Consider the following 23,905-nt stretch of genomic DNA (forward strand, 5'->3'; position numbering starts at 1 on the left):
AGAGAGAGAGAGAGAGAGATTCATGAGATCCTTCCTCCCTCTCTCCTTCTTTCTTTCCTTCCTTCCTTCCTTCCTTCTTCCTCCCTTCCTTCCTTGACTCGAGGACAACAGGAGGGTTAAATATATTTTTTTTGCACAGGAAGAGCACTGTGGATTTAGTCCTCCATCACTTCCATTGTAAGTTTATTATGAAGGCATCTTCTAATAGACTACTGTTTTAGGACAGACTTGAAACATTGGTTAAATTAATCCTTTACTTCCTCTGTGCTGATGCCCCTCAAGAGGATCTATTTGTTGAATTTCTGCTTCTGAACTTTAAAAATAAATAAATAAATAAATAAATAAATAAATAAATAAATAAATAACCAAACTCTGTCTTCTGTCCAATTTTCTGGCATCACTGCAGCACAAGTTGGACCAACTGTGGTATTTTAATTACAGCAGTTAATGAACCCATTTGTGTGGCAGTACTGTGGTATCTGGGTGTAACTGGTTTGCATGTTTGTGTGGAGCTCTGTCACACACACACACACACACACACACACACACACACACACACACACACACACACACACACAGAGTCTCCTGCTCTACTCTGTTGATTGGCTTCCTGACTGTAAAAGGCCACTGCATCCTTTCTACCTGAGGAGGAATGCGCACTATTAAAAAACCAACTGCTCCATACCTCCGACCCACTGAATGCCTTTCTGCTGAAAAACTTGCTCTGTTCACCTCATAAAAATGTCGCAGCAGACTTTTTTTTTTTTTTTTTTTAAAAACATGTTGCTCAGTCAGACCACAGATGTGTGTTCGGGAACCGCAGCGGAGAAAAAAAAAAAAGTAGCTCTCACAATGCAATGAATGAAAGGACTCGTGTGTTCTCTGGAAAACAAACATTTAAAAAGACGACATCTGTTTGTTGACCCCCCCCCCTCCTCCCCTCCCTCTCCACCCCCCCCCCGCCCCCCCCCCCCCCCCTCCACAAGGTCTCTGCTTAATGTTTTTCTCAGTGGTCAGACTGTGTGTAACCTCACTAGCGTCACTAGTGAAACTTCATGCTGCAGGGGCCGATGGACAGCCTGCAGCCTTCGGGAGGATTATTATATAGACCAGGGGTGTCAAACATGCGGCCCGTGGGCCAGAACCGGCCCGTTGAGGGGAGCAATCCGGCCCACTTTCCTTCCTGTGTTCTTATCCTTCCTTACATCTGTCCTTCCTCCCTTCCTTTTTTCCTTCCTTCCTTGTTTCTTCCCTCCCTCCTTCTTTTCCTTACTTCCTTCCTTCCTTCCTTGTTTCTTCCCTCCTTCCTTCCTTTCTTCCTTCCTTTTTTCTTCCCTACCTTCCTTTTTTCCTTTCTTCATTCCTTCCTTCCATCTCTCCTTCCTACCTTCATTCTTCCCTTCCTCTCTTCTGTCCTTCCTTCACTCATTTCCTCCTTCCTCCCTTCCTCCCTTCCTTCCTTCCTTCTGTCCTCTTCTTCCCTCCTTCCTTTTGCCTGTCTTTCCTTCCTTCCCTTCTTATTTTCTTCCTTCCTTCCTTCCTTCCTTCCATCTCTCCTTCCTACCTTCATTCTTTCCTTCCTCTCTTCTGTCCTTCCTTCATTCATTTCCTCCTTCCTCCCTTCCTTCCTTCCTTCTGTCCTCTTCTTCCCTCCTTCCTTTTGCCTGTCTTTCCTTCCTTCCCTTCTTATTTTCTTCCTTCCTTCCTTCCTTCCATCTTTTTAATGATCCGGCCCACATGAGATCAAATTGGTGTGTATGTGGCCCTCGAATGAAAATGAGTTTGACACCTCTGCTTTAGACAATCAGACACAGATAAGGAGAAACAAGTAGAAGCCGTACCTGAGTGCATGTATACAGTAGATGCAGCGCGGCATGTTCTTTCTGTCATATATATCTGTGGTTTCAGGGTAGAAGATCTGAAAATGAGTCAAGCACAAACACACACAGACACACACATGAGGAGTCAATTTTGGAGCTGGTTGTCATCGGTGACGGCGTGCTGCAGCATGTGTGAATCAGGAGTGATTCAGGGCGTTAAAGAGGATTACACAATGTACATGTGGATTCAACCCGCCTTGGTATTGTCTCCATGGTGCAACTGAATAACCCTCCCTGTTGTCCTCAGGTCAAGGAAGGACAGGAGGAAGGAAGGAAGGAAGGGAGGAAGGAGGGAAGGAAGGAAGGGAGGGAGGAAGGAGGGAGGAAGGGAGGAAAAGAGGGAGGAAGGAAGGAAGGAAGGAAGGAAGGAAGGAAGGAAGGAAGGAAGGAAGGAAGGAGGGAGGGAGGAAAGGAGGAAGGAAAGAAAGAAGGAAAGAAAGAAGGAAGGAAGGAAGGAAGGAAGGAAGGAAGGAAGGAAGGAAGGAAGGAAAGGAGGAAAAGAGGAAGGAAGGAAGGAAAGGAGGAAAAGAGGAAGGAAGGAAGGACAGGAGGGAGGAAAGAAGGGAGGAAGGAAGGGAAGGAAGGAAAGAAGGAAGGAAGGAAGGAAGGAAGGGAGTAAGGAGGGAGGGACTAAAAGAGGAAGGAAGTAAGGAGAGAAGGAAGGGAGGAAGGAGGGAGGGAGGAAGGAAAAGAGGAGGGAAAGGAAGGAAGCAAGGAAGGAAGGATGGATGGAAGGAACGATGCAAGGAAAGAGATACGGAAGGAGGGGAAGAATGAAGGAAAAATTCAAGTAAGAAGGAAGAAAGAAGGAAGGAAGGAAAGAAGGAACAGTCAAAATAGAGATGGGGTCAGTTTGACCCGGGAGGACGACAGGAGGGTTAAACTTTTGAACGTTGCCAATCTGGTGATATTTTGTCTTCTTTTTCATGACGAGCAAAAAAGAAAGAAAAAAAAAGAGTTTCCCAGAGTTGGAAACTTCTCGGGTGGGAAAAAGAAAACATACTAAAATGACACAGAGCTATTTTTAGAGGGAGTCGTCTTTAAAAAGCTTCATTTATAAGTCTCTATAATACATGTGATATTTATAAAAGTGGTTTCTGAACGTCACTACTGCAGCAGCTACTTCATCACTTTTAACGTTAACAACCTTTTATAGAAGCTAATTATAGAAGACTCTTTTTTTCCACTGACATCCATATTTTACTTTTCTTTTTTTTTTTTAAATAAATAACCAAATACATGATGTTCTTTTTATAAAGGTCCATGTTTGGTATTTATGTGTCTTCCAGGTTTGATTTTCTAAAAGTTTTAACTATATTTAATTGACCGTCTGTTTTTGACTCTTCCTTCCTGCCTTTCTTCCTTATCTATTTCTGTCCTTCTTTTCTTCCCTTTCCTTCCTTCTCTCCTTCCTCCCTCCCTCGTTCTCTGTCTTCTTTCTTCTTTTCCTTTCTCCCTCCCTCCCTCCTACCTTCATTCCTTCTTTCCTCCATCCTACCTTCCTTCCTCCCTCCCTCCTTTCCTTCCTTATTCCTCCCTCCTTTCCTTCCTTCTTCCTCCTTTCCTCCCTTCCATCTCCCCTTCCTTCCTTCCTCCTTTCCCTCCTTCTTCCTCCTTTCCCTCCTTCTTCCTCCCTCCCTTCCTTCTTTCCTTCGTCCAACCTTCCTTCCTTCCTTTCTTTTCTCCCTCCCTCCTTTCCTTCCTTCCTCCCTCCCTCCTTTCCTTCCTTCTTCCTCCCTCCCTCCCTCCCTCCTTTCCTTCCTTCTCCATCCTTTCCTACCTTCTTCCTCCCACCCATCCTTCCTTCCTTGAGTCGAGGACAACAGGAGGGTTAATATGTGATAATAATTTACTGTGACTTCATCTCAAGGAAGGTTCAGGTTGACTTTCATACTGTGACCAAATAAAGTGGAACCGATTAATGCGTTAAGAGAAGAAAAACTGATGCTTCAGATAATGTTCTGCCTTAAATGTTACATAAACTGTGTCTTATTTCCAGTTCATGGCATATAAGTCATACATATGTTACGGTAGCAAAACCTGTATAAAATCCATTCAGTGACAAGAATTTATGTACAGACAAATATTATTACACAAATACAAATACATAAACCTCTTTAACCCTCCTGTCGTCCTCCTCATCTCTCTTTTGACTGTTCCTTCTTTCCTTCCTTCCTTCCTCTTTCTTGAATTTTTCCTTCGTTCTTCCCCTCCTCCCCTCTTTCTTTGCTCCCTCCTCCTTCCATATTTCTTTCCTCGCTTTCTTCCATCCATCCATCCATCCATCCTTCCTTGCTTCCTTCCTTTCCCTCATCTTTTCCTTCCTCCCTCCCTCCTTACTCCTTTCCTTCTTTCCTTCCTCCCTTCCTTCTCTCCTTACTTCCTTCCTCTTTTAGTTCCTCCCTCCCTACTCCCTTCCTTCTTTTCCTTCTCTCCTTTCTTCCTTCTCCTTTTCCTCCCTTTCCTCCCTCATGTACTTCCTTCCTTCCTCTTATCCTCCTTTCCTTCCTTCCTTCCTTCCTGCCTTTCTTCCCCTTCCTCCCACCCTCCCTGCCTCCTTTCTCATTTCCTTCCATCCTTCCTTCCTTCGTTCCTCCCTTCCTTCCTTCCATCCTCCTTTCCTCCCTCCCTCCTTACTCTCTTCCTTCCTTCCTTCCTTCCTTCCTTCCATCCTCCTTTCCTCCCTCCCTCCCTACTCCCTTGCTTCCTTCCTTCCATCCTCCTCTCCTCCCTCCCTCCCTCCTTACTCCCTTCCTTCCTTACTCCTTCTTCCTCCCTTCCTTCAAGGACAACAGGAGGGTTAAAAAAAGTTAACATTACTCTCTTAACTCTTTTAAACAGTAGTAAAGGAGAGAGTTGGTGCCATGCTCACCTTTGGCAGTCCCTTCTCTGCCATGGCATTAAGCCACTGGATGACATTGTCTGTGTGTCTGAAATGGAGACCTGTTGCCTGTAAGAAGAAGAAAAAGAAGAAAAACAAGGAAAAAAAGGTCAGGACACAACAAACATGCTGTTCTCTCCCGACTCAAAGACACTAATCCAGTCTCAGTCTCAGTCTCACAGACAACAGGAGCAGTAAACTGAGGCTCCATTCAGCCGGCAGCGAGAGCCAGGCAGGAAAACACACACACACAGCGACTGAGGCACACAAGAGTCGTAGTAATTAAAGAATCAGAGGACGTTTTGTTAAAGCAAATGCAGACAATAAAAAGGTCATGTTTTTACTGATGAAGGCAGAAATGTGTGTTGTGGATAAATGATTTCAATGTGCTTCTAAAGCTGATGTTTACTCCAGCGTGAAACCTCCGTCACTGAGAGTAAATCTTGACCTTTTGGATCCAAAACAGTTCGATAATACAGCATCAACTCTTTAGAGCTCTCCTTAACCCTTAAACAGGCAGGAGTGGAAAATGAGATGTAAAAAAAACATAATTTGATGATACCAGTTATCTCATTTGCACCTGAAGTAAAACATTTCCACAAATATTTTATGATGCATTTTGGATTTTATGATTGTATGAGTATCCTGGTGGAGATACAACTCATAAAAGCTCCTGTTAAAAGGTATAAAACATGACAATTAAATGTTTTATTTAATAAAGAGAAGTGAGACATTCTTGCTTTTCCTTGTTATTAATATCACATACTAGTTTTATTATTTCTGATAAAGTAAAAACCTACCACAAGCTTCAAGTTTACCAATTGAAGGCACATATACAATTAAACAACCACCTTAACCAGTCATCCTAACAAGAGTCTGTATCTCCTGGTGCACGTTGTCTGTTTAAGGGTTAAAACAATATCTGCAACCCCTTTGTCACAGGTTAAGTCTTATATGCTGCATCTCAGATCTCATAATTCTGTTCTTACACTTCTTAATAATTTGAGTGCATAAGTGGGTTTACATTGAGAAGTTGAGTGTGTAACTATGGATACTTCTCGCTCTCTACGGACGCCATCTTGGCTCCGTAGCAGAAGAGGAGGGACCATTATTCAAACAGGAAATGACAGCAGAGGACATTGTTACTACGTCTCAAATCACATAATTCTGTACTTATACTTCTTAATAATTTGAGTGTATAAGTGTGTTTAAACTGAGAAGTATAGAAACATGAGTTGAGTGTGAAACTATGGACACTTCTCGCCCTCTACGGACGCCATCTTGGCTCCGTAGCAGAAGAAGAGGGACCACTTTTCAAACAGGAAATGACAGCAGAGGACATTGTTACTGCGTCTCTAATCACATAATTCTGTTTTACACTTCTTAATAATTTGAGTGCGTACGTGTGTTTAAACTGAGAAGTTGAGTGTGTAACTATGGATACTTCTCCCCCTCTACAGACGCCATCTTGGCTCCATAGCAGAAGAGGAGGGACCATTATTCAAACAGGAAATGACGGCAGAGGACATTGTTACTGCGTCTCAAATCACATGATTCTGTACTTATACTTCTTAATAATGTGAGTGTATAAGTGTGTTTAAACTGAGAAGTATAGAAACATGAGTTGAGTGTGAAACTATGGATACTTCTCGCCCTCTACGGACGCCATCTTGGCTCTGTAGCAGAAGAGGAGGGACCACTTTTCAAACAGGAAATGACAGCAGAGGATGTTGTTGCTATGGTGAACATCGCTGCGTTATACAAATTTAAATTATATACATATAAGAAAGGTGATTAGGGGTTTATTGGGTTAATTTAGCAGTCTGTAATGATTTGAACTAGCTAATCGTCATTTCGGGTAAGCACACAACGGCCATGTTTGGCTTGAGACAACACTAACCTGTCGAAATTAAGTAAGTACACACTATACTAACAGAAGTGTGTGATTTGAGATACAGCATTAGTCAGTGGTGAGCAATACAAAAGTCCAAAGAGTGCTTTTTATTTCATATTTAGTAAGATTTCAGAGGCCTTTAGAGGAAACATATCCAGTATCCAGTTAGAAAAAAAGGGCTAAAGCATGATTTCGTGTAACTGGAACCAGATATGTTTATCCATTTAATCACCAGATTTATTATCACTGCTTTAAAAAGAACTTGATTGACACTTCCTGCTTCTGCAAAAGCTATAAAAACGATCGCTCTGCTATCAACCAAAGGCAGAAGGATGGGCATGCTATTTCATTTTAGGATGACAAATCAATTTAAAAGATCATTTTCAGTGACACTTGTTGCATTTATTAGGTCATTGAGTTTCTACGGTGATTGTATCTTCATTGTTTTGCATTGCAGAAAACCTGCTGTGACAGTTTTTGTCCCGCCGTCTCAACTAATCCTAAAAAACAGCTGATTACATTCCCAGAGATCTTGATCTTGAAGCCAGAAATATGATCAGGTCATCAGATCATCACACTTCAAAATCACATGACTCAAAAAACTAAAGCTTGGATAGTCAAATGTGTAAAATTACATGTGAATATTCATTTCCCAGGAAGATTAGTGTGGATTAGTTACTTTATTTACTTTACTAAACTAAATCGGACTCCAGGCGTGTAAGCAGGTAGTGTTAAGAACATAATTTGCCATCTTTGTTGTGTTTGTATGTTTAATCTACTTAACCTCCTGAGACCTGAGCTTTTGTTTGGTATGCATTTTTAATCTCTACTAGATATTTGGGATTAGGAGGACTTGATAAGTACAAAAACTAAGCATTGCCTTTGAACAGGAAGTAGTTTTTGAAATAAATCATCCTCGTATATATAATGGGTTAATTTAACTGTATAACAATTAATTAACCAGTGTATAAAACTATTTATTTCCTCACATTTACACCTTGCCTTTCCACAAATGATAATAAAGTCCCAATGTCCTCAAACAAGTACTTCCTGATTAGCAGTGTCGTAACTTGTTGCTATTGCTAATAAATAGTCACATTTTAATAGCATATCAAACTACAAATAAGTATAAAATACAAGTTTCAACCATAAAATTTGATCAGGTTTTGTACCTGCTCCATTTTTTTCTGGGGCTCCATGTAAAGAATAAATATGTCTTCTGAGTTTGACATACCACAGAAAAGTGTGTTGTTAACCACCCTGCCAAATTTGAATGATTAAAAAAATCGCCAAACATATGAAGCCTCTTTCTTGCTGTGGGAGTGCTTAAGCTTTAAGAGCTTTCTGCTGCTAGCTCGTCGGCTTACTCAGCTGCTAGCTCGGCGGCTAACTCAGCTGCTAGCTCGTCGGCTTACTCAGCTGCTAGCTCGGCGGCTAAATCAGCTGCTAGCTCATCGGCTAACTCAGCTGCTAGCTCGGCGGCTAACTCAGCTGCTAGCTCGGCGGCTAACTCAGCTGCTAGCTCGTCGGCTAACTCAGCTGCTAGCTCGGCGGCTAACTGGCTAACTGTAGACTGTAGTAGTAGTAGTAGTAGTGTGCGCTGAATGTATTGATAGCTCTGCAGCAGCAGGGGCGGGTTTATGCTAATGATAATAAATGTCTGAATTCACATTACACAGAATTTTCTCTTTCAAAGCACATTACTGCAATTGGAAATTCATCCAGTTGTGAAGCGTTAAGCCCAATCACTAATCTAAACAAATACATAAAGACTTCTACGTGTTTCCACCTTGTAACGCGTCTGCTCGCGGTCGTAGATCTTCTTGATGGAGACGGTGTGCGGGGCGAAGAAGTTGCCCAGTTTGGCCAGATAGACTCCGTTCCTCAGCCCCTCCTCCAGCTCTGTGGTGGGGGGTAACTCCTCGTCCAGGCAGGCCTCCATCCATCTGTTAGGGGAAGCACAGCAGACGCATCGTCACATTTCACAGAAAGCACAAAGAGGAAGCATACACTCATACTGTATTTAAATATAGAGATTAGTTACTGGCTGCTCATGAAACTTCACAGATTTAACCCTTACATGATGTTCGGTTTTGACATTTGACAGCTTGTTAAAATACACTAAATGTCTTTTATTTTGAAATTTGATTACTTTTCCTAAAGTGGCCCCAAAATGCACAAAAATTAAAATGTTATATTTACTTCTGGGTCAAATTTAACCCATATCTATTGAGATATCTTTTAGTGAAATTAATAATAAACAGTTTTAATAAGATAGTAGTTATGAGGATGTCTTTTTATGATGTAGCAGTGAAGACTGATGTCTCTAATGGTTATTCAATAAACCCCACAGCTCCATAAAGTTCTTGTAATTTTTCAGTTTCAATGAAATAACATTTAAATAAATATGAATAAATAAATAAAACTGTTCGGTTCTGACATTTGACAGCTTGTAAAAATATACTAAATGTCTTTTATTTTGAAATTTGATGACGTTTCCTACAGTGGCTCCAAAATGCACCAACATTTTTGTCCATTGAGGCTGTTCTTGCTCAAATTGAACCCATATCTATTGAGATATCTTTTAGTTAAATTAATAATCATAATAAGATAGTAGTTATGAGGATTTCTTTTTATGATGTATATATAAATAATAAAGCTTGACTTGATGTAGCAGTGAGCAGCTCTAATGGTTATACAATAAACCCCACAGCTCCAAAAAGTTCTTATAATTTTCATTTTACATATAAAATACATTTAAATCATTATTGCTATGTTATACTTTCATGTCTTAGGTAAAGTAGGACATGATATTGTGTGATAGTAGCTGTTTAAAACCTAAAAAATACACTCTCTCTGTTCTCTGAAACATGAATCAAGGTTTAATCACACATTTATTGGTCAGTCTGGTCGGACATTAATACTTTCTAAACAAATCTGTGGTTTAAAATTTGATTTAGACACTTTTAATTAAGGGGATTGTTACTATGAGGATGTAAAATATGAAAAGTATTTAAGAGTTAAGTTTATGTAAAGCCACAAGTCAACCAAGGCGGTACTTCTGAAGTATTTATTTTTAAATAATGGTTATCGCTGCACTCGGAAATGGAAAGCATTGTTCAGTTAAGTGTCTGATAGTATTGAGTATAGAGATGAAAGGTGCACACACATTTTTAAAGTAGGCTCAGATGTGGTCAAACAGTTCTTGTAAAGTCGGAAGGCGTTGCAGCCGTACGGACCGAAACTGAAAGTACAGTTTTGACACTGCTGACGTTTCAGGTGTGAAGTGGACCACAGGGTCAAAGATGTGGAGTTGTGGAGGAAGGGGGCGAGGGGGGGGGGGGGGGGGTTAGTCTATTTATATACAGTCACTTCATTCCTCTTGTTACATACGCAGACTTTTCATTCAGCATCGACGACAAACAACAAGTCAAACTGTCCACTCGTCTCCAAAACCCGCTCGCTAACGACCCTCAGGGATTATAGCGCTTAACCCTCCTGTTGTCCTCAGGTCAAGGAAGGAAGGAAGGAAGGATGTAAGGAATGAAGGAAGGAAGGAAGGAAGGAAGGAGGAAAAGAGGAAGGATGTAAGGAATGAAGGAAGGGAGGGAGGAAGGAAAGGACGAAGGAAGGAAGGAAGGAAAGGAGTAAGGAGGGAAAGAGGAAGGACGTAAGGAATGAAGGAAGGGAGGAAGGAAAGGATGAAGGAAGGAAGGAAGGAAGGAAGGAAGGAAGGAAGGGAAAGGAGTAAGGAGGAAAAGAGGAAGGAAGGACGGAAGGAAAGAAGGAGCAAAGAAAGAGGGAAGGAGGGGAAGAACGAAGGAAGGAAGGAAGAAAGGAGCAAAAGGAAGGGGTCAATTTGACCCAGGAGGACGACAGGAGGGTTAAACTGTGGTGTAATCCTCCTTTACAGAGAAAAAGATATATATATATATATATGTATAGAGAGAGACAGAGAAAGAGAGAGAGAGAGAGAGAGACAGAGAAAGAGAGAGAGAGAGAGAGAGAGAGAGAGAGAGAGAGAGAGAGAGAGAGAGAGAGAGAGAGAGAGAGAGAGAGAGAGAGAGAGAGAGAGAGAGAGAGAGAGATATCTACATCACCTTTTCTACGTTAAAACTCGTTGAGGCTTTGAAGCTCCGACACACACAAAACAAAACACCTGACCTTTTCCCTTTTCCCTTATCGCCGTGGTAACGCAGACTTCCCTGCATTCCTTTGAGCGTGACATTTCATTTCTTCTAGGTCATATACTGTGGAGTCGAATTCCTGCTGCGAGCCCCGCGGAGGAGACGCGCTGAGCTCTCATACTGGGACGGAGTCGGAGAGACTGGTGGGACTGGATTCCACCAACTCAGGTCATCGCCACCCAGTAACTAACTACTTTCACTTTAATTACAAAACCACCATGTGCTATAAAAAAAAAAACGGATATGTATGATAGTTATATAATGAGTTCCTGAACCTGTTATGTGACAACGACCGCAGTTACTCCTCTAACTAATAATAACCGATCCTGTCTAGTCGCTGTTTATATTCAGCTCTATTTTTCTATTTTTCGACTGTTGAGGTTGAAGCCCAAACGACACATCAGTCAGCTGCTATCATCTACTGATATTGTCCTATGAAAGTTATACTGGTATCAGAGTGTAAGTTGCTATGATGATATGCACCAATATATTTAGTTTTTTAAGTCATATGGGGGTGGCATGTTGAGTATATTTGATCCTTTCTCTTAATAATATATAATATTATGTACATATATACATATAAGGTTTATGCTTAATTAGCACTTTAACCAGTACAATGATTTTTATTTCTTAACTTGCACTTTATTAGGTCATATTTTATTTTACATACATTACTTATCTTGTTGTTTTTTATGTTGCTATTGCTTATACCTCTTGTCTTTTTTACTGTATTTGTATTGTCTATTTACTGTTTGTTGAGATCAATAAAGTGACTATCTACCCACCCACCTACCTACCTACCTACCTACCTACCTACCCATCCACCCATCCATCCATCCATCCACCCACCCACCCACCCACCCACCTACCTACCTACCTACCTATCTATCTATCTACCTACCTACCTACCTACCTACCTACCTACCTACCTACCTATCTATCTCCTAATACATACATACATACATACATACATGTGTGTTATCTACTTACAGTTATTTATAATGTTTAAATTCACAGTGTAGTTTACTGTTTCATAAACTTTATTGTAACTTTTAGTTTAAATATCACAGTCTCAGTTACACATCTTTGTCAAAGTGTTTGATAAATGCTCAGGTTTCACATCACAGAAACTTTTTTTTTTTTAGCTTTCAGACTCCACTGTAGCTGCACTGCAAAGTCAGCATTTTTAAGATTTGGATGTTCCTTTAATTACACATCACGGGACGATATCAAAAAGAAGAAAGCTCCTCCGCAAGTGAAGTGAAAAAGGGAAGAAAATGTCCTTCTCCTTTATTTTGTCAGTTATCTTGGCGCCAAATTTCATTGTTGGCTAATCCAATGATTAGTTTCTCATTCTCATTATTCCATTAGTAGTACAGTCTGTCAAAATAGTTATAGATTATATATTTCTGTTAACCTTTGTGTCGTCCTCCCAGGTCAAATTGACCCCGTCTGTTTTGACTGTTCCTTCTTTCCTCCCTTCCTTCCTTCCTTCTTGCCTTCCGTCTGTCCTTCCTCCCTCTTTCTCTCTTTCTTTCCTCCCTCTCCCTTTCTCCCTTCTTTCTTTCCTTCCTTCCTTCCTCCTTCGTTTCTTCTTTCCGTCCTCCCTTCCTCCTTCCTTTCTTCCTTCCTTCCTTCCTTCCTTCCTCCCTTCCTTCCTTCCTTCCTCTAATGGGCGTTTAAGCTGTTTTTCTTGCTGTAATGATTCCTCCTGTTCATACTGACCATTAGAAGATCCTTCATAATAAACTTACAATACAAGTGATGGAGGACTAAATCCACAGTCCTCCTCCTGTGCTTAAAAAAGAAAGTATTTAAAAGTTGATGTGAAGCTAATATGAAGCTTCAGCGTCCAAATGAGTCTTCATCTTCATCTTCTATGTTTCAGCGTTACAGTGTTTTTAGTAGCAAAGTCTTTTTGTTACTATACTTCCACCACAGCTCAACAGGAAACACTAAGAGGGAATCTGATGCTATAAAGACTGTAAATGTGTCAGATATCTACTTGATATGACTAACTCACACTGTTACCATAGTAACTATAATAACTATAGTAACTCACACTGCTGAAGCCTCACATGAACTTTACATGAACTTTTATCCTCCATCACTTCCACTGAAAGCACATTTGAAGATCTTTTAATAGTCAGTATGAACAGGAGGAATGATTACTTTCACTGCTCATATGGAAACCTGACTGCTGGATTAAGACACTGGAAAAATGTTGAACTTGTCCTTTAATGTTAGATTTATTTCTGAGGAGAGACGTGCAGATTAAAGCAGCACGCTCTGACTAACACGTAACCTTAATGCTTTAATATGAGACGTATTAACAGCGTCATCACATACTTTCCTCCCAGTAATGAGCGCTGGTGTGTCTGCCCGCCCTGCTTTTTCTTGTAAAAAGCCTTGAAAAATAATATATCAGCTCTTGTTTATGAAAACCTTGAGTTCATCACAGGCTAGCCGTGAGGAATTTCACAGGCGCGGTGACGTCAGCGTGGCCTTTGGAAAAAAAAAAGAAAAAAAAAAAAAAAAGCAAACAGACTCCTTCTTTTCTTTTCATCTGCTGAGAAAACACTCCCGCTCCTCTGCAAACTAAAGTCTTTGTCAAGCAACAACAAGGTTAACTATATCCTGAGTGAGATTAAAAGATTCCTTTGCCCCCCCGCCCCTTCTCTATACACACACACACACACACACACACACACACACACACACACACACACACACAGACACAATACTGCAGCTGTGTATGCATTCACTCACTATATTCAATCAAATCCAAACTAATCTTAACTTAAAGGGGATTTTCCAACTGTTTTTATTACTCGTGAGACCATCTGATAAGAATATGTGAAGCCCCCCCCCCCCTCACACACACACACACACACACACACACACTAACACACACACTTTTGCTGTTCACAGGCCAGTGCACCACCAGCTGAAACAACTCCCCTCTCAGGAAGTCGTGACATGAGGGGTCTCCAGACAGGCTCGCTATTGAGGGCCGAAGGGTGGCCACAACCTGTGGCGCTGGGGGTCCGGGGTCTGGGTCTGCCAGCCAGGAACAAGCCCCTCCTTTCAACTCCACACCCCCACACACTCAGAGAGCAGTGAAAGGCTCCATAAAGACGGCTAACTAATGGCTCTTTTATCAGGCGTTAACACACCCTTTTTCAGCCGTAGCACAAACACCGACACACCCACCACTTCACTTGCAGCATCCAGCAGAACAACATCAAGCAGCAGCAGCTATGAATGGGATTTCATAATGCCGTCCAACAACAGCAGGAAAGCAGCCAAGAGAAATATCAAGCTGTGGATTGTGACATTGTGACACTTACTGTAAGACAGGCATGTGACAATTAAAAGAAATGAAAAAAAAATAAATAAATAAAAGAGCCACAAATATGCATTGTTGTGACACGATGATGAGAGATATGAAAAGGGCGAGACGAGAGCATCCTTTGGGACGAGCTGAGGATTAACGCTGCGTTCGTGGCATACCGAGCAGATATGAGCGGTTGAGTAGAGGAGAAGAAAAATGTTCACATCAACATCCCAGCGATGTGATTTAAAGATGGAGATATGAGGAGGTTCTCACGGTTTTGATAGCTCACATTTTAAATGCTGATAAACCAAAAGCTAAATATCTGATAACATCTAAAAATGCAATATTTACAAGAATGCAATGGAAATTCAAGTTTTCATTAAAAAACACAGTAAATTGATGATTGATGATTTTTGCAGGGATCTAATGTATATATCATCTGATTTAGGATCCTTACATGAGCGAGGCTTCTTTAAATAAACTGGAGCATTGCTGCTGACTCACTAAAAAATAAACTTTCCTAAAGGGGGATTTCGTCCTCTTTCAGGGGTGGATTGGCCATAGGGAGTACCGGGACTTTTCCCGGTGGGCCGGTCAATAATGGGCCGGTGGCTGCCGTTTTTTTTATGTTTTTTATTTGTTTATTTAGTTTTTGCTGCGCCTTGCCATGGTTACTCTCCCGGCCCAGTGAGAGAGACATGCACCGGCCCACAGAGCTCCGCTGCAGCCTGCAGACACAGCAGAGGCCCAATGGCTTGTCTGTCTAAAGAACACCTGGCCCAGTGGCCCTATGATAGGCTACAGAGGCCCAGGAGTCCCACCCACACTGGTTCTTGAGCAGGGATTTTGCAGGGATCTGATGTATATAGATGTATATGCTATTTGATTTAGGATCCTTACATGAGCGTTGCTGCTGACTCACTAAAAAGATTTCCTAGAGGGGGATTTCGTCCTCTTTTGACGCCTTCTTTAAGTTTTTTGGTGACTCTCTTTGTTTCACTATGTATGCATGTGTGTACTTGTGTGTGTGTGTGTGTGTGTGTGTGTGTGTGTGGATGCATGAATATGTGATAAGGATAAACGATGGGTTTTAAATCACTTTGAGTGCAACAGCGTAACATCACTATACTTTTTCTCCCTCATATTGTGGTTGAGCTTTTTGTTTCTTTCTCATAATTATATATTTTATTTACTCTGTTATTATGATTTCATGCATATTTTCCTCCTTTTGGACTATTCCCATCTAGTCTGAGTCCATTTAGGCTAAGTGCTATATTACTGTTGTTGTATTTTAATGTGCTGTAGTATACATGGATGAATTCTTGTATTGTAATTATGTGTTTGTGATCTTTGCTTGTTTGGAGAGAGCCACTCTAAAAGCCTCTCGAGGGTTTTTATATGTGTGTAAATGAATAAAGAAACAAAGCTGTTCCTGTCTATAAGTCATAGTAGTGACAGTAGTAGCTTTATTGTCATTATATTGAGGGTAAGACAACAATATAATAAAATGTAGATAGCTAGTTGTTCTTCCGGTTGTAAATCTTTAAATAAAAAAGAAACTATATTTGACTTAAACTTGTATTTTGACACATTTCACCTTTTTTTTAAATATTGTGCCTGTTATGATTTGAAAAGTGCAGCACGGCCATAGTGCGATTTTGATCAAATTTAAATTAATTATTCAGCAGCCCTAGTTAGAGCCTCCCCATATCAGAGGGGTCAAACTCATTTTCATTTAAGGGCCACAAACCGCCCCCAATCTGATCTAATGTGGGCCGGATCATTAGAAAGATAGAAGGAAGGAAGGAAGGAAGAGAGGAAGGAAGGAAGAGAGGAAGGAAGGAAGGACGGAAGGAAGGAAGGAAGGACTAATGGAATGAAGGTTGGAAGGAAAGAAGGAAGGAAGGAAGGAAGGAAGGACTAATGGAAGGAAAGAAGGAAAAGAAGGAAGGCAGAAAGGGAGGAAGGACTAATGGAAGGAAGGTTGGAAGGAAAGAAAAGGAGAAGGAAGGAAGGAAAGAAGGAAGGACAAATGGAAGGAAAGTTGGAAGGAAAGAAAAGGAGAAGGAAGGAAGGAAAGAATAAAAGTGAGGAAGGAAGAAAGAAAAGAAAGGAAAGGTTGGAAAAGAAGACAGGAAGGAAGGAAGGAAGGAAGGAAGGAAGGAAGGCAGAAAGGGAGGAAGGACTAATGGAAGGAAAGTTGGAAGGAAAGAATAAAAGTGAGGAAGGAAGAAAGAAAAGAAAGGAAAGGAAAGGTTGGAAAAGAAGACAGGAAGGAAGGAAGGAAGGAGGATGGAAGGAGGGAGAGAGGAAAGGAGGATGGAAGGAAGGGAGGAAAGAAGGGAGGAACGAAGGAAGGAAGGAAAGAAGGAAGGAAGGATGGATGGAAGGAAAGGAGAAAGGAGGGTGGGAGGAAGGAAGGAAGGAAGGAAGGAAGGAAGGAAGGAAGGAAGGAAAGAAGGAAGGAAAGACAGGAAGAAAGTGGGCCGAATTGGACCGAATTGGACCCCTCAGCAGGCCAGTTCTGGCCCACGGGCCGCATGTTTGACCCCCCTGTCCTACATGTATTAAAACAGCTGAAATCATACAGTGGAGAAGACGGGCGGATAATTATCTCATCCTTCCTCAGAGACCCCGAGCTCTGGCAGGAAGCTGAGTTCAGAGGTCGGACTCATAGGAAGTGTCCTGCTACTGATCACTGTCTCTCCAGGAAGACACTCAGACACCTGGGCCGGCTAGTCCGTCTCCGGCAGCCGTCCAACTACATCCTCTCCTCCTCTGATCTCCAGCAGCTCGGCCATCACAATCTAATAATGTTTATCCCATGAAACCTCCGCTGACTCCACTCCGTCCCCTCCACTTCCCCCTCTTTTTCTCTGCGGTTTCACTCTGAGCCACGGTTGCCACGGTCGCCACGGTCGCTGCCCTTGATACTTAAAGTTAATGTTTAATAAAAGAGAGATAATATAGAGTTCATACTAACGGACCGCAGGCCTTGTCATTGTAATACTGAGAGGTATTGTTCTCACGGGTCTCTCAGGGAGCGGCCCGATCGCTTTCATTGCCTCATTGTTTGGGTCCGGCCTCTACATGACAATGACAGGAGACTATTGTTTGTCTAGTCTATTATATGATCTTATATAGTCAGTGGAGCTGAAACTAACATTATATTGAGTTTACAGTCATGTATGACAAAGAAAAGCAGCAAATCTTCACATTTGAGGAGCTTGAACTAGAGAATATTTAGCATTTTCACTTCAATAGGCTAATTTTTGAAGCTTTAATGATCAGTCTGGACTACATATGAAATGATTCAGGGTTTTTTTTTAAAAAGGTGAAAAGATCATTAAGCATCAAAAACATGGCTTAATTAGGTTGAAATGGTATTTTGGCAGCATTTAAATGACAGGTCCTATGTAATTAAATCTACTACTAGTATCATATGGTCTCTGAAATGCTGCAGAAACAAAGTAAAGCTCTCTCTTTATAACCAAATTAACCTGTATTAGCTCAGATGGTCTATTGGCTAGTCTGCCGCTAGCTTTGTGTTGCATCATATCATCCAGCATCTTATATTATCCTATATAATCAGTAGAGCTGCAAATAATAATATTCAGATATTCAGTTTACAGTCATATATGACAAAGCAAAGCAGCAAATCTTCACATTTGAGGAGCTTGAACTAGAGAATATTTGGCATTATCACTTAAAAATTTAAATTATTTAATAAATCGACTAATTATTTAAACTTTAATGATCAGTCTGAACTATATATTAAATTATTAGCTGATTTTTTGAGGTGAAAAGATCATTGAGCATCAATAATTTGACTTAATTTGGTATTTTTGGCAGCATTTCAATGACTAAATCTCTCTGTGCAGCTGATCCTAAGTAATTAAATCTACTACTTGTATCATATGGTCTCTGAAATGCTGCAGAAACAATGTAAAGCTTTCTCTCTTTACAACCAAATTTAACCGGTTTTAACCAGGCGGGGAGTACCTATCCTCTGAAAAGAAGCCAATGCGGAAGTAACTTAGAACTGCATTCTATCAAAAGGCCACCAGGGGGCGACCGTCTCTATACAAGTCAATGGAGAATTCACCAACTTCTCACTTGACTTCTAACCTCAGTAAACGTTTTCAAAATGTGTTTATGGTCTCAATCGCTAGTTTAAAGCCTTCTTCAATGCAGTATGATGTTCATTTGGGACATTTTGGCCTCCCTGATTTTATATGTGACGATAAAGCAGGGTATGCATTAGGGCGTGGCTACGTCTTGATTGACAGGTTGATTGACCAATGTCCTCGAGATCCAGCCCTCGCAACCATAGCAACCTGCCCGCTCCGCCCATGGCTCCGCCTCATGCCCATATAAGTAGAATCCGTGTTCATTTTTTCCCAGAATGCACCTGAAATGTTCAAGATGGCGCTGCCCAGATTCGAAACTATTGGCTTCCGAGCAGCAGTCCACAAACCAATGGGTGACGTCACGGATGTTACGTCCATTTCTTTTATACAGTCTATGGTTTTAACTCAGATGGTCTGTCGGTCTGCAAATGACCAAAAACATGTTTACTGAGAAGCAAAAACTCTGTAATATGGAAATTTCAAGTCAGCATGAAAGTCAGATGATCAAGTGCATAATTAGCCTCAGCATAACCGGAATTTCACGCCAAGACTTTTTACTCAGCCGTGCAATTTATTTAGCATCAACACACACACACACACACACACACACACAGAGAGAGAGACACACACACACACACACACACACACACAGAGAGACACACACACACACACACACACACACACACACAGTTATACCTGCAGCCAGATGAACAGTGATGTCTGGCTGGCAGCAGCAGCGGTGTGATTTTTCTATTTTCTTATTATTATTATTCTGTGATATTAAAAAACAAGACTAGACAGGCTTCACACATCTTAATGAGCTGTTGCTAAAAATCACTTCCTATAAACGAAACGCAGCTTATTGGATAATAATATCCATGAAGGAGAAACCTAATTAAAAGACAGTTATTGGGTCCATAGTGCCTAAAGCGTAAATAGAATTTTAAATAGTATTTTTAATACTTTATATGTAGATGTAGAGGCTTTCATTTAACTACCTTTTTTTTCTTGTTTAAAAGTAAATAAATAATAAACTTAAAAATCATAGTTGGAAAAAACAATTTTTAACCGTTGTGTCGTCCTCCCAGGTCAAATTGACTCCGTCTGTTTTGACTGTTCCTTCCTTCCTTCCTTCCTTCCTTCCTTCCTTCCTTCCTTCCTTCCTTCTTTCCTTCCTTCCCTCCTTCCTCTTTTCCTTCCTTCCCGCCCTCCTTCCTTTTTTCCTCCGTCCTTCCTTCCTTCGTACCTACATTCCTTCCTTCCTTCCTTTCCTCCTTCCCCTCCCTCCTTTCCTTCCTTCCCTCTCCCTCCCTTCCTCCCTCCTTTCCTTCCTTCCCTCCGTCCCCCCTTCTCCCCACTCTCCTTTCCTTCCTTCTTCCTCCCTTCCTTCCTCCTTTCCTTCCTTCTTCCTCCCTTCTTCCTCCCTTCCTAACTTCCTTCCTTGACTCGAGGACAACAGGAGGGTTAAGAAAAAAAAAATATGATAGGGGCCAAACTAGATTCAACAGATGAATGAATTTTAATGAATGAAAGTTGCAAATATAAATTATATTATTACTCATTTCAGACCTGAGGGGGAAAAAACTCACTTTTTTGGATAAATGAGTCACAAACTGTAAACATATGCAAACTGTGACGACATAGCACAAGTCGACATTTCTAAGTTTAAAAGGTTAACACGTCAAAAAAAGGTCGGCGACAGCTTGTTTAAGGCAGTTATCAGGTAAAAAATGCCAAAAATTCAGCAGAGGTCAGTCAGAGGAGTCTTCTGGTTCATTTTAGATATTTTTGCATTTTTCTGGAGCTTCTTTAGAGTCTTGTCACTTCAGCAAACATGACACAGAAATAGCAAACTCAGCACTTTCCACTAGCACACTATTAAACCCCCCCCCCCCCCCCCCCAGAGGCAGGAATAGTTGCCTTACAGTTACTCGGAGCTCCTCTTGTCAGCTATTTGCCTAAATGTGCGTTTGTACCTTCATGCCTTAATCCTCCGACACACAGAGCCGAGATAGACAAAGCATGAGCCCCACCCACTCTGTCTAAGCCTTAGGTTAAGCTGGGGGGAAACCCCTAGTGTACATGCAAACACAGCCAATTACGCAAGAAAACAGAGACATCACAAAGGCCGAACCTGAAGCTAAATATGGAAAACAGATGAATTGAAAGGTGACGGAAAGTAAAGGGGGAAAAGGCTGAGTGTATTGTCTCTGGTTTTATAAATGCTGTAGTGTATTGTCTCTGGTCCGTGTGTGTGTTTCTGAGAAAGGGAAAAAGAAGGAAGTGCTGCGTGTTTACTGAATAGCTGGAAAGGCAAATCATGTGTGGTGAACGTTATCTGGGATACACACAATGTCAAGGTGGAGATAAGACACACACTGCTGCTTTTCTGTTTGTCGCTAACCCAACCTCCACCTCTGAGCAGGAGTTTGATTAAGGCCAAGTCCACACGTACCAAAACGATCTTTTCCCCCTCCGTTTTCCCTCGCATCGTTTCAAGAATATTTGCGTACGAACGGATCCATCTGAACACGCCTCAACTACTTCCAGGCCTATAGGCGGCGCTGTTTCAGTTTCAGAAATTCACCAAAAACGCAGAGGAAGAGGCGGAGCATGCACATAAAGGGATATAAGAGGTGGAAGGCTAAGCTCGAGGGGTGTGGCGATGACATCATCGAAACGCAGGTATACGTCTTCACCATCCAAACGACACTCAAGGGCTGCGTTTGCGAATGTTTCCACCCTGGGACCAGGTTTCAGAAAGCTTCGTTTCCACCCTGGGACCAGGTTTCAGAAAGCTTCGTTTTCACCCTGGGACCAGGTTACAGAAAGCTTCGTTTTCACCCTGGGACCAGGTTTCAGAAAGCTTCGTTTCCACCCTGGGACCAGGTTTCAGAAAGCTTGGTTTCCACCCTGGGACCAGGTTTCAGAAAGCTTCGTTTTCACCCTGGGACCAGGTTTCAGAAAGCTTCGTTTTCAGGCAATGCGTTTACAGTATTCGTTTGGACGATCGGCCAAAAGGATGCAAAACATCTGCGTTTAAACCAAAGAGCGTCTCCGTGTGGATGGCCCCTAAAAGTCCGACTTTTAACCTTTGTGTCGTCCTCCCGGGTCAAATTGACCCCATCTGTTTCGACTGTTCCTTCTTTACTCCATTCCTCCCTTCCTTACTTCCTTCTTTCCTTCCTCCATCCCCCTTCCTTCCTTCCTTCCTTCCTCCTTCTCTCTTTCCTCTGTCTTTCTTTCCTCTGTCCTTCTTTCCTTCCTTCCTCTTTCCCTTTCTCCCTCCCTCCCTCCTACCTTCCTTCTTTCTTTCCTCCGTCCTTCCTTTCCTTCCGCCCATCTTTCCTCCTTACTTTCCTTCCTTCCCTCTTTCCTTCCTCCTTTCCTTCCTCCCTTCCTTCCTTCTTCCTTCCTTCCTTCCTTCCTTGACTCGAGGACAACAGGCGGGTTAAAAAGAAACCTTTGTGGAAGACAGACAAGCAGGCTCTGACTCTGACATGACGGGGAATCCGACAATCCAGCGGGAAATCGTCAGCCTTCGTTAGACTAAACTAGCGATTCGTGAAGGACAAAATCACAAAGGGAGGGATGGACGGAGAACACAAGGAGAAAGATGACAGGAGGGAACATACACACACACACACACACACACACACACATACACACACACACACACACACATACACACAGACACAAAGATGAGTGAGAGCCAAGTTGTCCATTACATGCTTTGCTGCAACACTGGAATCTGTGCACCAACTGACCTCGTCCTCTCAGCACTCAGAGTGCAGCTGGACTGACACTGTATCGTGTGTGTGTGTGTGTGTGTGTGTGTGTGTGTGTGTGTGTGTGTGTGTTTGCACAGCCCGCATACTGCAACTATTTTCATGCTCGTCATGTATGAAAAACTACTCACATTTGCTCCGTACACATTCTTTAATATTACGTCTGCCTGATTGAGTCTCTGCTCGTGAAGGCATTTTGACATTGAAACAATCAGCGGATTATCACTGAGTTGGCTGACAGTTAGTCTACGATAATTTTGGCGATGGATTAAATGTTTAAAAGCCGCCTTCAGACACTAAGTTTATATGTGTAGCAATGTGCAAGAAGCTTATAATATAATCTTGGTCACAATCTGTTTGATGTCAGTTTGAGGCTGTCAAATACCATACCATGCTAGACCATACGATACGATACAATGCAAATATGATATGAGGCAATACCATACAAAACCATATGATACAATACAATACGACTAGAAGCAATATGATACAATACCTTACTATACGATACAATAAAATACCATACGATATGATACAACACGATATAATACGATACAATACCATACCATATAATGAAATATCATACCATACAATATGATACGATATAATGCAATACGACTAGAAGCAATACGATACGATATCATACAACGTAATGTAATACCGTACAATACAATACCTTACTATACGATACAATACCATACCATACCATATGATGCAATATGATACAATACGATACGACGCGATGCAATACCGTACAATACAATTACCTTACTATATGATACGATGCAATAAGATACCATACGATACAATACCATGTACCATACCATACGGTACCATGCGATATGATGCAATACCGCACAATACAATACCATACCATACGATATAATGCAGAAGAAAGTAAATGAAAGCAGAGAAGTGTCATCAGTTCTGATTTTACACAAACTTCTTTGTTTTTTCACCTCTTTCGGTTTCAGTGTGCCGTGGACGTATTAAAGGAGGAACTGGACTAATGAAACATCACGCCAGCGACTGTATTATATGTCATGTAACATCATGAACATATTCAGACTGACTGGTTTGTAGTAGCAGCCACATTGTGAGAATTTGGTTTTTAATTTTGCCTCAGGCCTTTCGTCTTTGGTCTAAACACGGTTTGGATTTATGATGAAAAGATTTCACTGAGTTTCTCTCACGACTGACTAAATTAATCTCAAACAGCCCATAAATCACACAGTGTTGGGGTCTTAAAGGGGCCTTACAGGGGCCTTACAGGGGGCCTAACAGGGGCCTAACAGGGGCCTTACAGGGGCCTTACAGGGGCCTTACAGGGGCCTTACAGGGGCCTTACAGGGGCCTAACAGGGGCCTAACAGGGGCCTAACAGGGGCCTAACAGGGGCCTTACAGGGGCCTAACAGGGGCCCTAACAGGGGCCTAACAGGGGCCTTACAGGGGGCCTAACAGGTGCATTACAGGGGCCTTACAGGGGCCTTACAGGGGGCCTAACAGGGGCATTACAGGGGCCTTACAGGGGCCTTACAGGGGCCTCACAGGGGCCTCACAGGGGCCTAACAGGGGGCCTTACAGGGGCCTAACAGGGGCCTTACAGGGGCCTTACAGGGGCCTTACAGGGGGCCTTACAGGGGCCTTACAGGGGGCCTTACAGAGGCCTTACAGGGGGCCTTACAGGGGGCCTTACAGAGGCCTTACAGGGGCCTTACAGGGGCCTTACAGGGGCCTTACAGGGGCCTAACAGGGGCCTAACAGGGGCCTAACAGGGGCCTAACAGGGGCCCATCGAGGTGTTGCTA

At 42.0% G+C, this 23,905-nt stretch overlaps 1 protein-coding gene across 1 annotated transcript in view; it reads right to left on the minus strand.

Annotated features, from left to right (window-relative positions):
• iqgap1 (IQ motif containing GTPase activating protein 1) overlaps positions 1-23,905 on the minus strand; it is a 70,559-nt gene that overhangs the window by 26,806 nt on the left and 19,848 nt on the right. Inside the window, exons 3-5 of the mRNA XM_053324406.1 lie at positions 8,445-8,601; positions 4,753-4,830; positions 1,811-1,918 (exon numbers count right to left, since the gene is read on the minus strand). Of these exons, the coding sequence (XP_053180381.1) occupies positions 1,811-1,918; positions 4,753-4,830; positions 8,445-8,601 (343 nt within the window). The remainder of the gene's footprint in view (positions 1-1,810; positions 1,919-4,752; positions 4,831-8,444; positions 8,602-23,905) is intronic.

This window comes from Scomber japonicus, chromosome 1 (assembly GCF_027409825.1).
Source record: "Scomber japonicus isolate fScoJap1 chromosome 1, fScoJap1.pri, whole genome shotgun sequence".
NCBI lineage: Eukaryota > Metazoa > Chordata > Actinopteri > Scombriformes > Scombridae > Scomber > Scomber japonicus.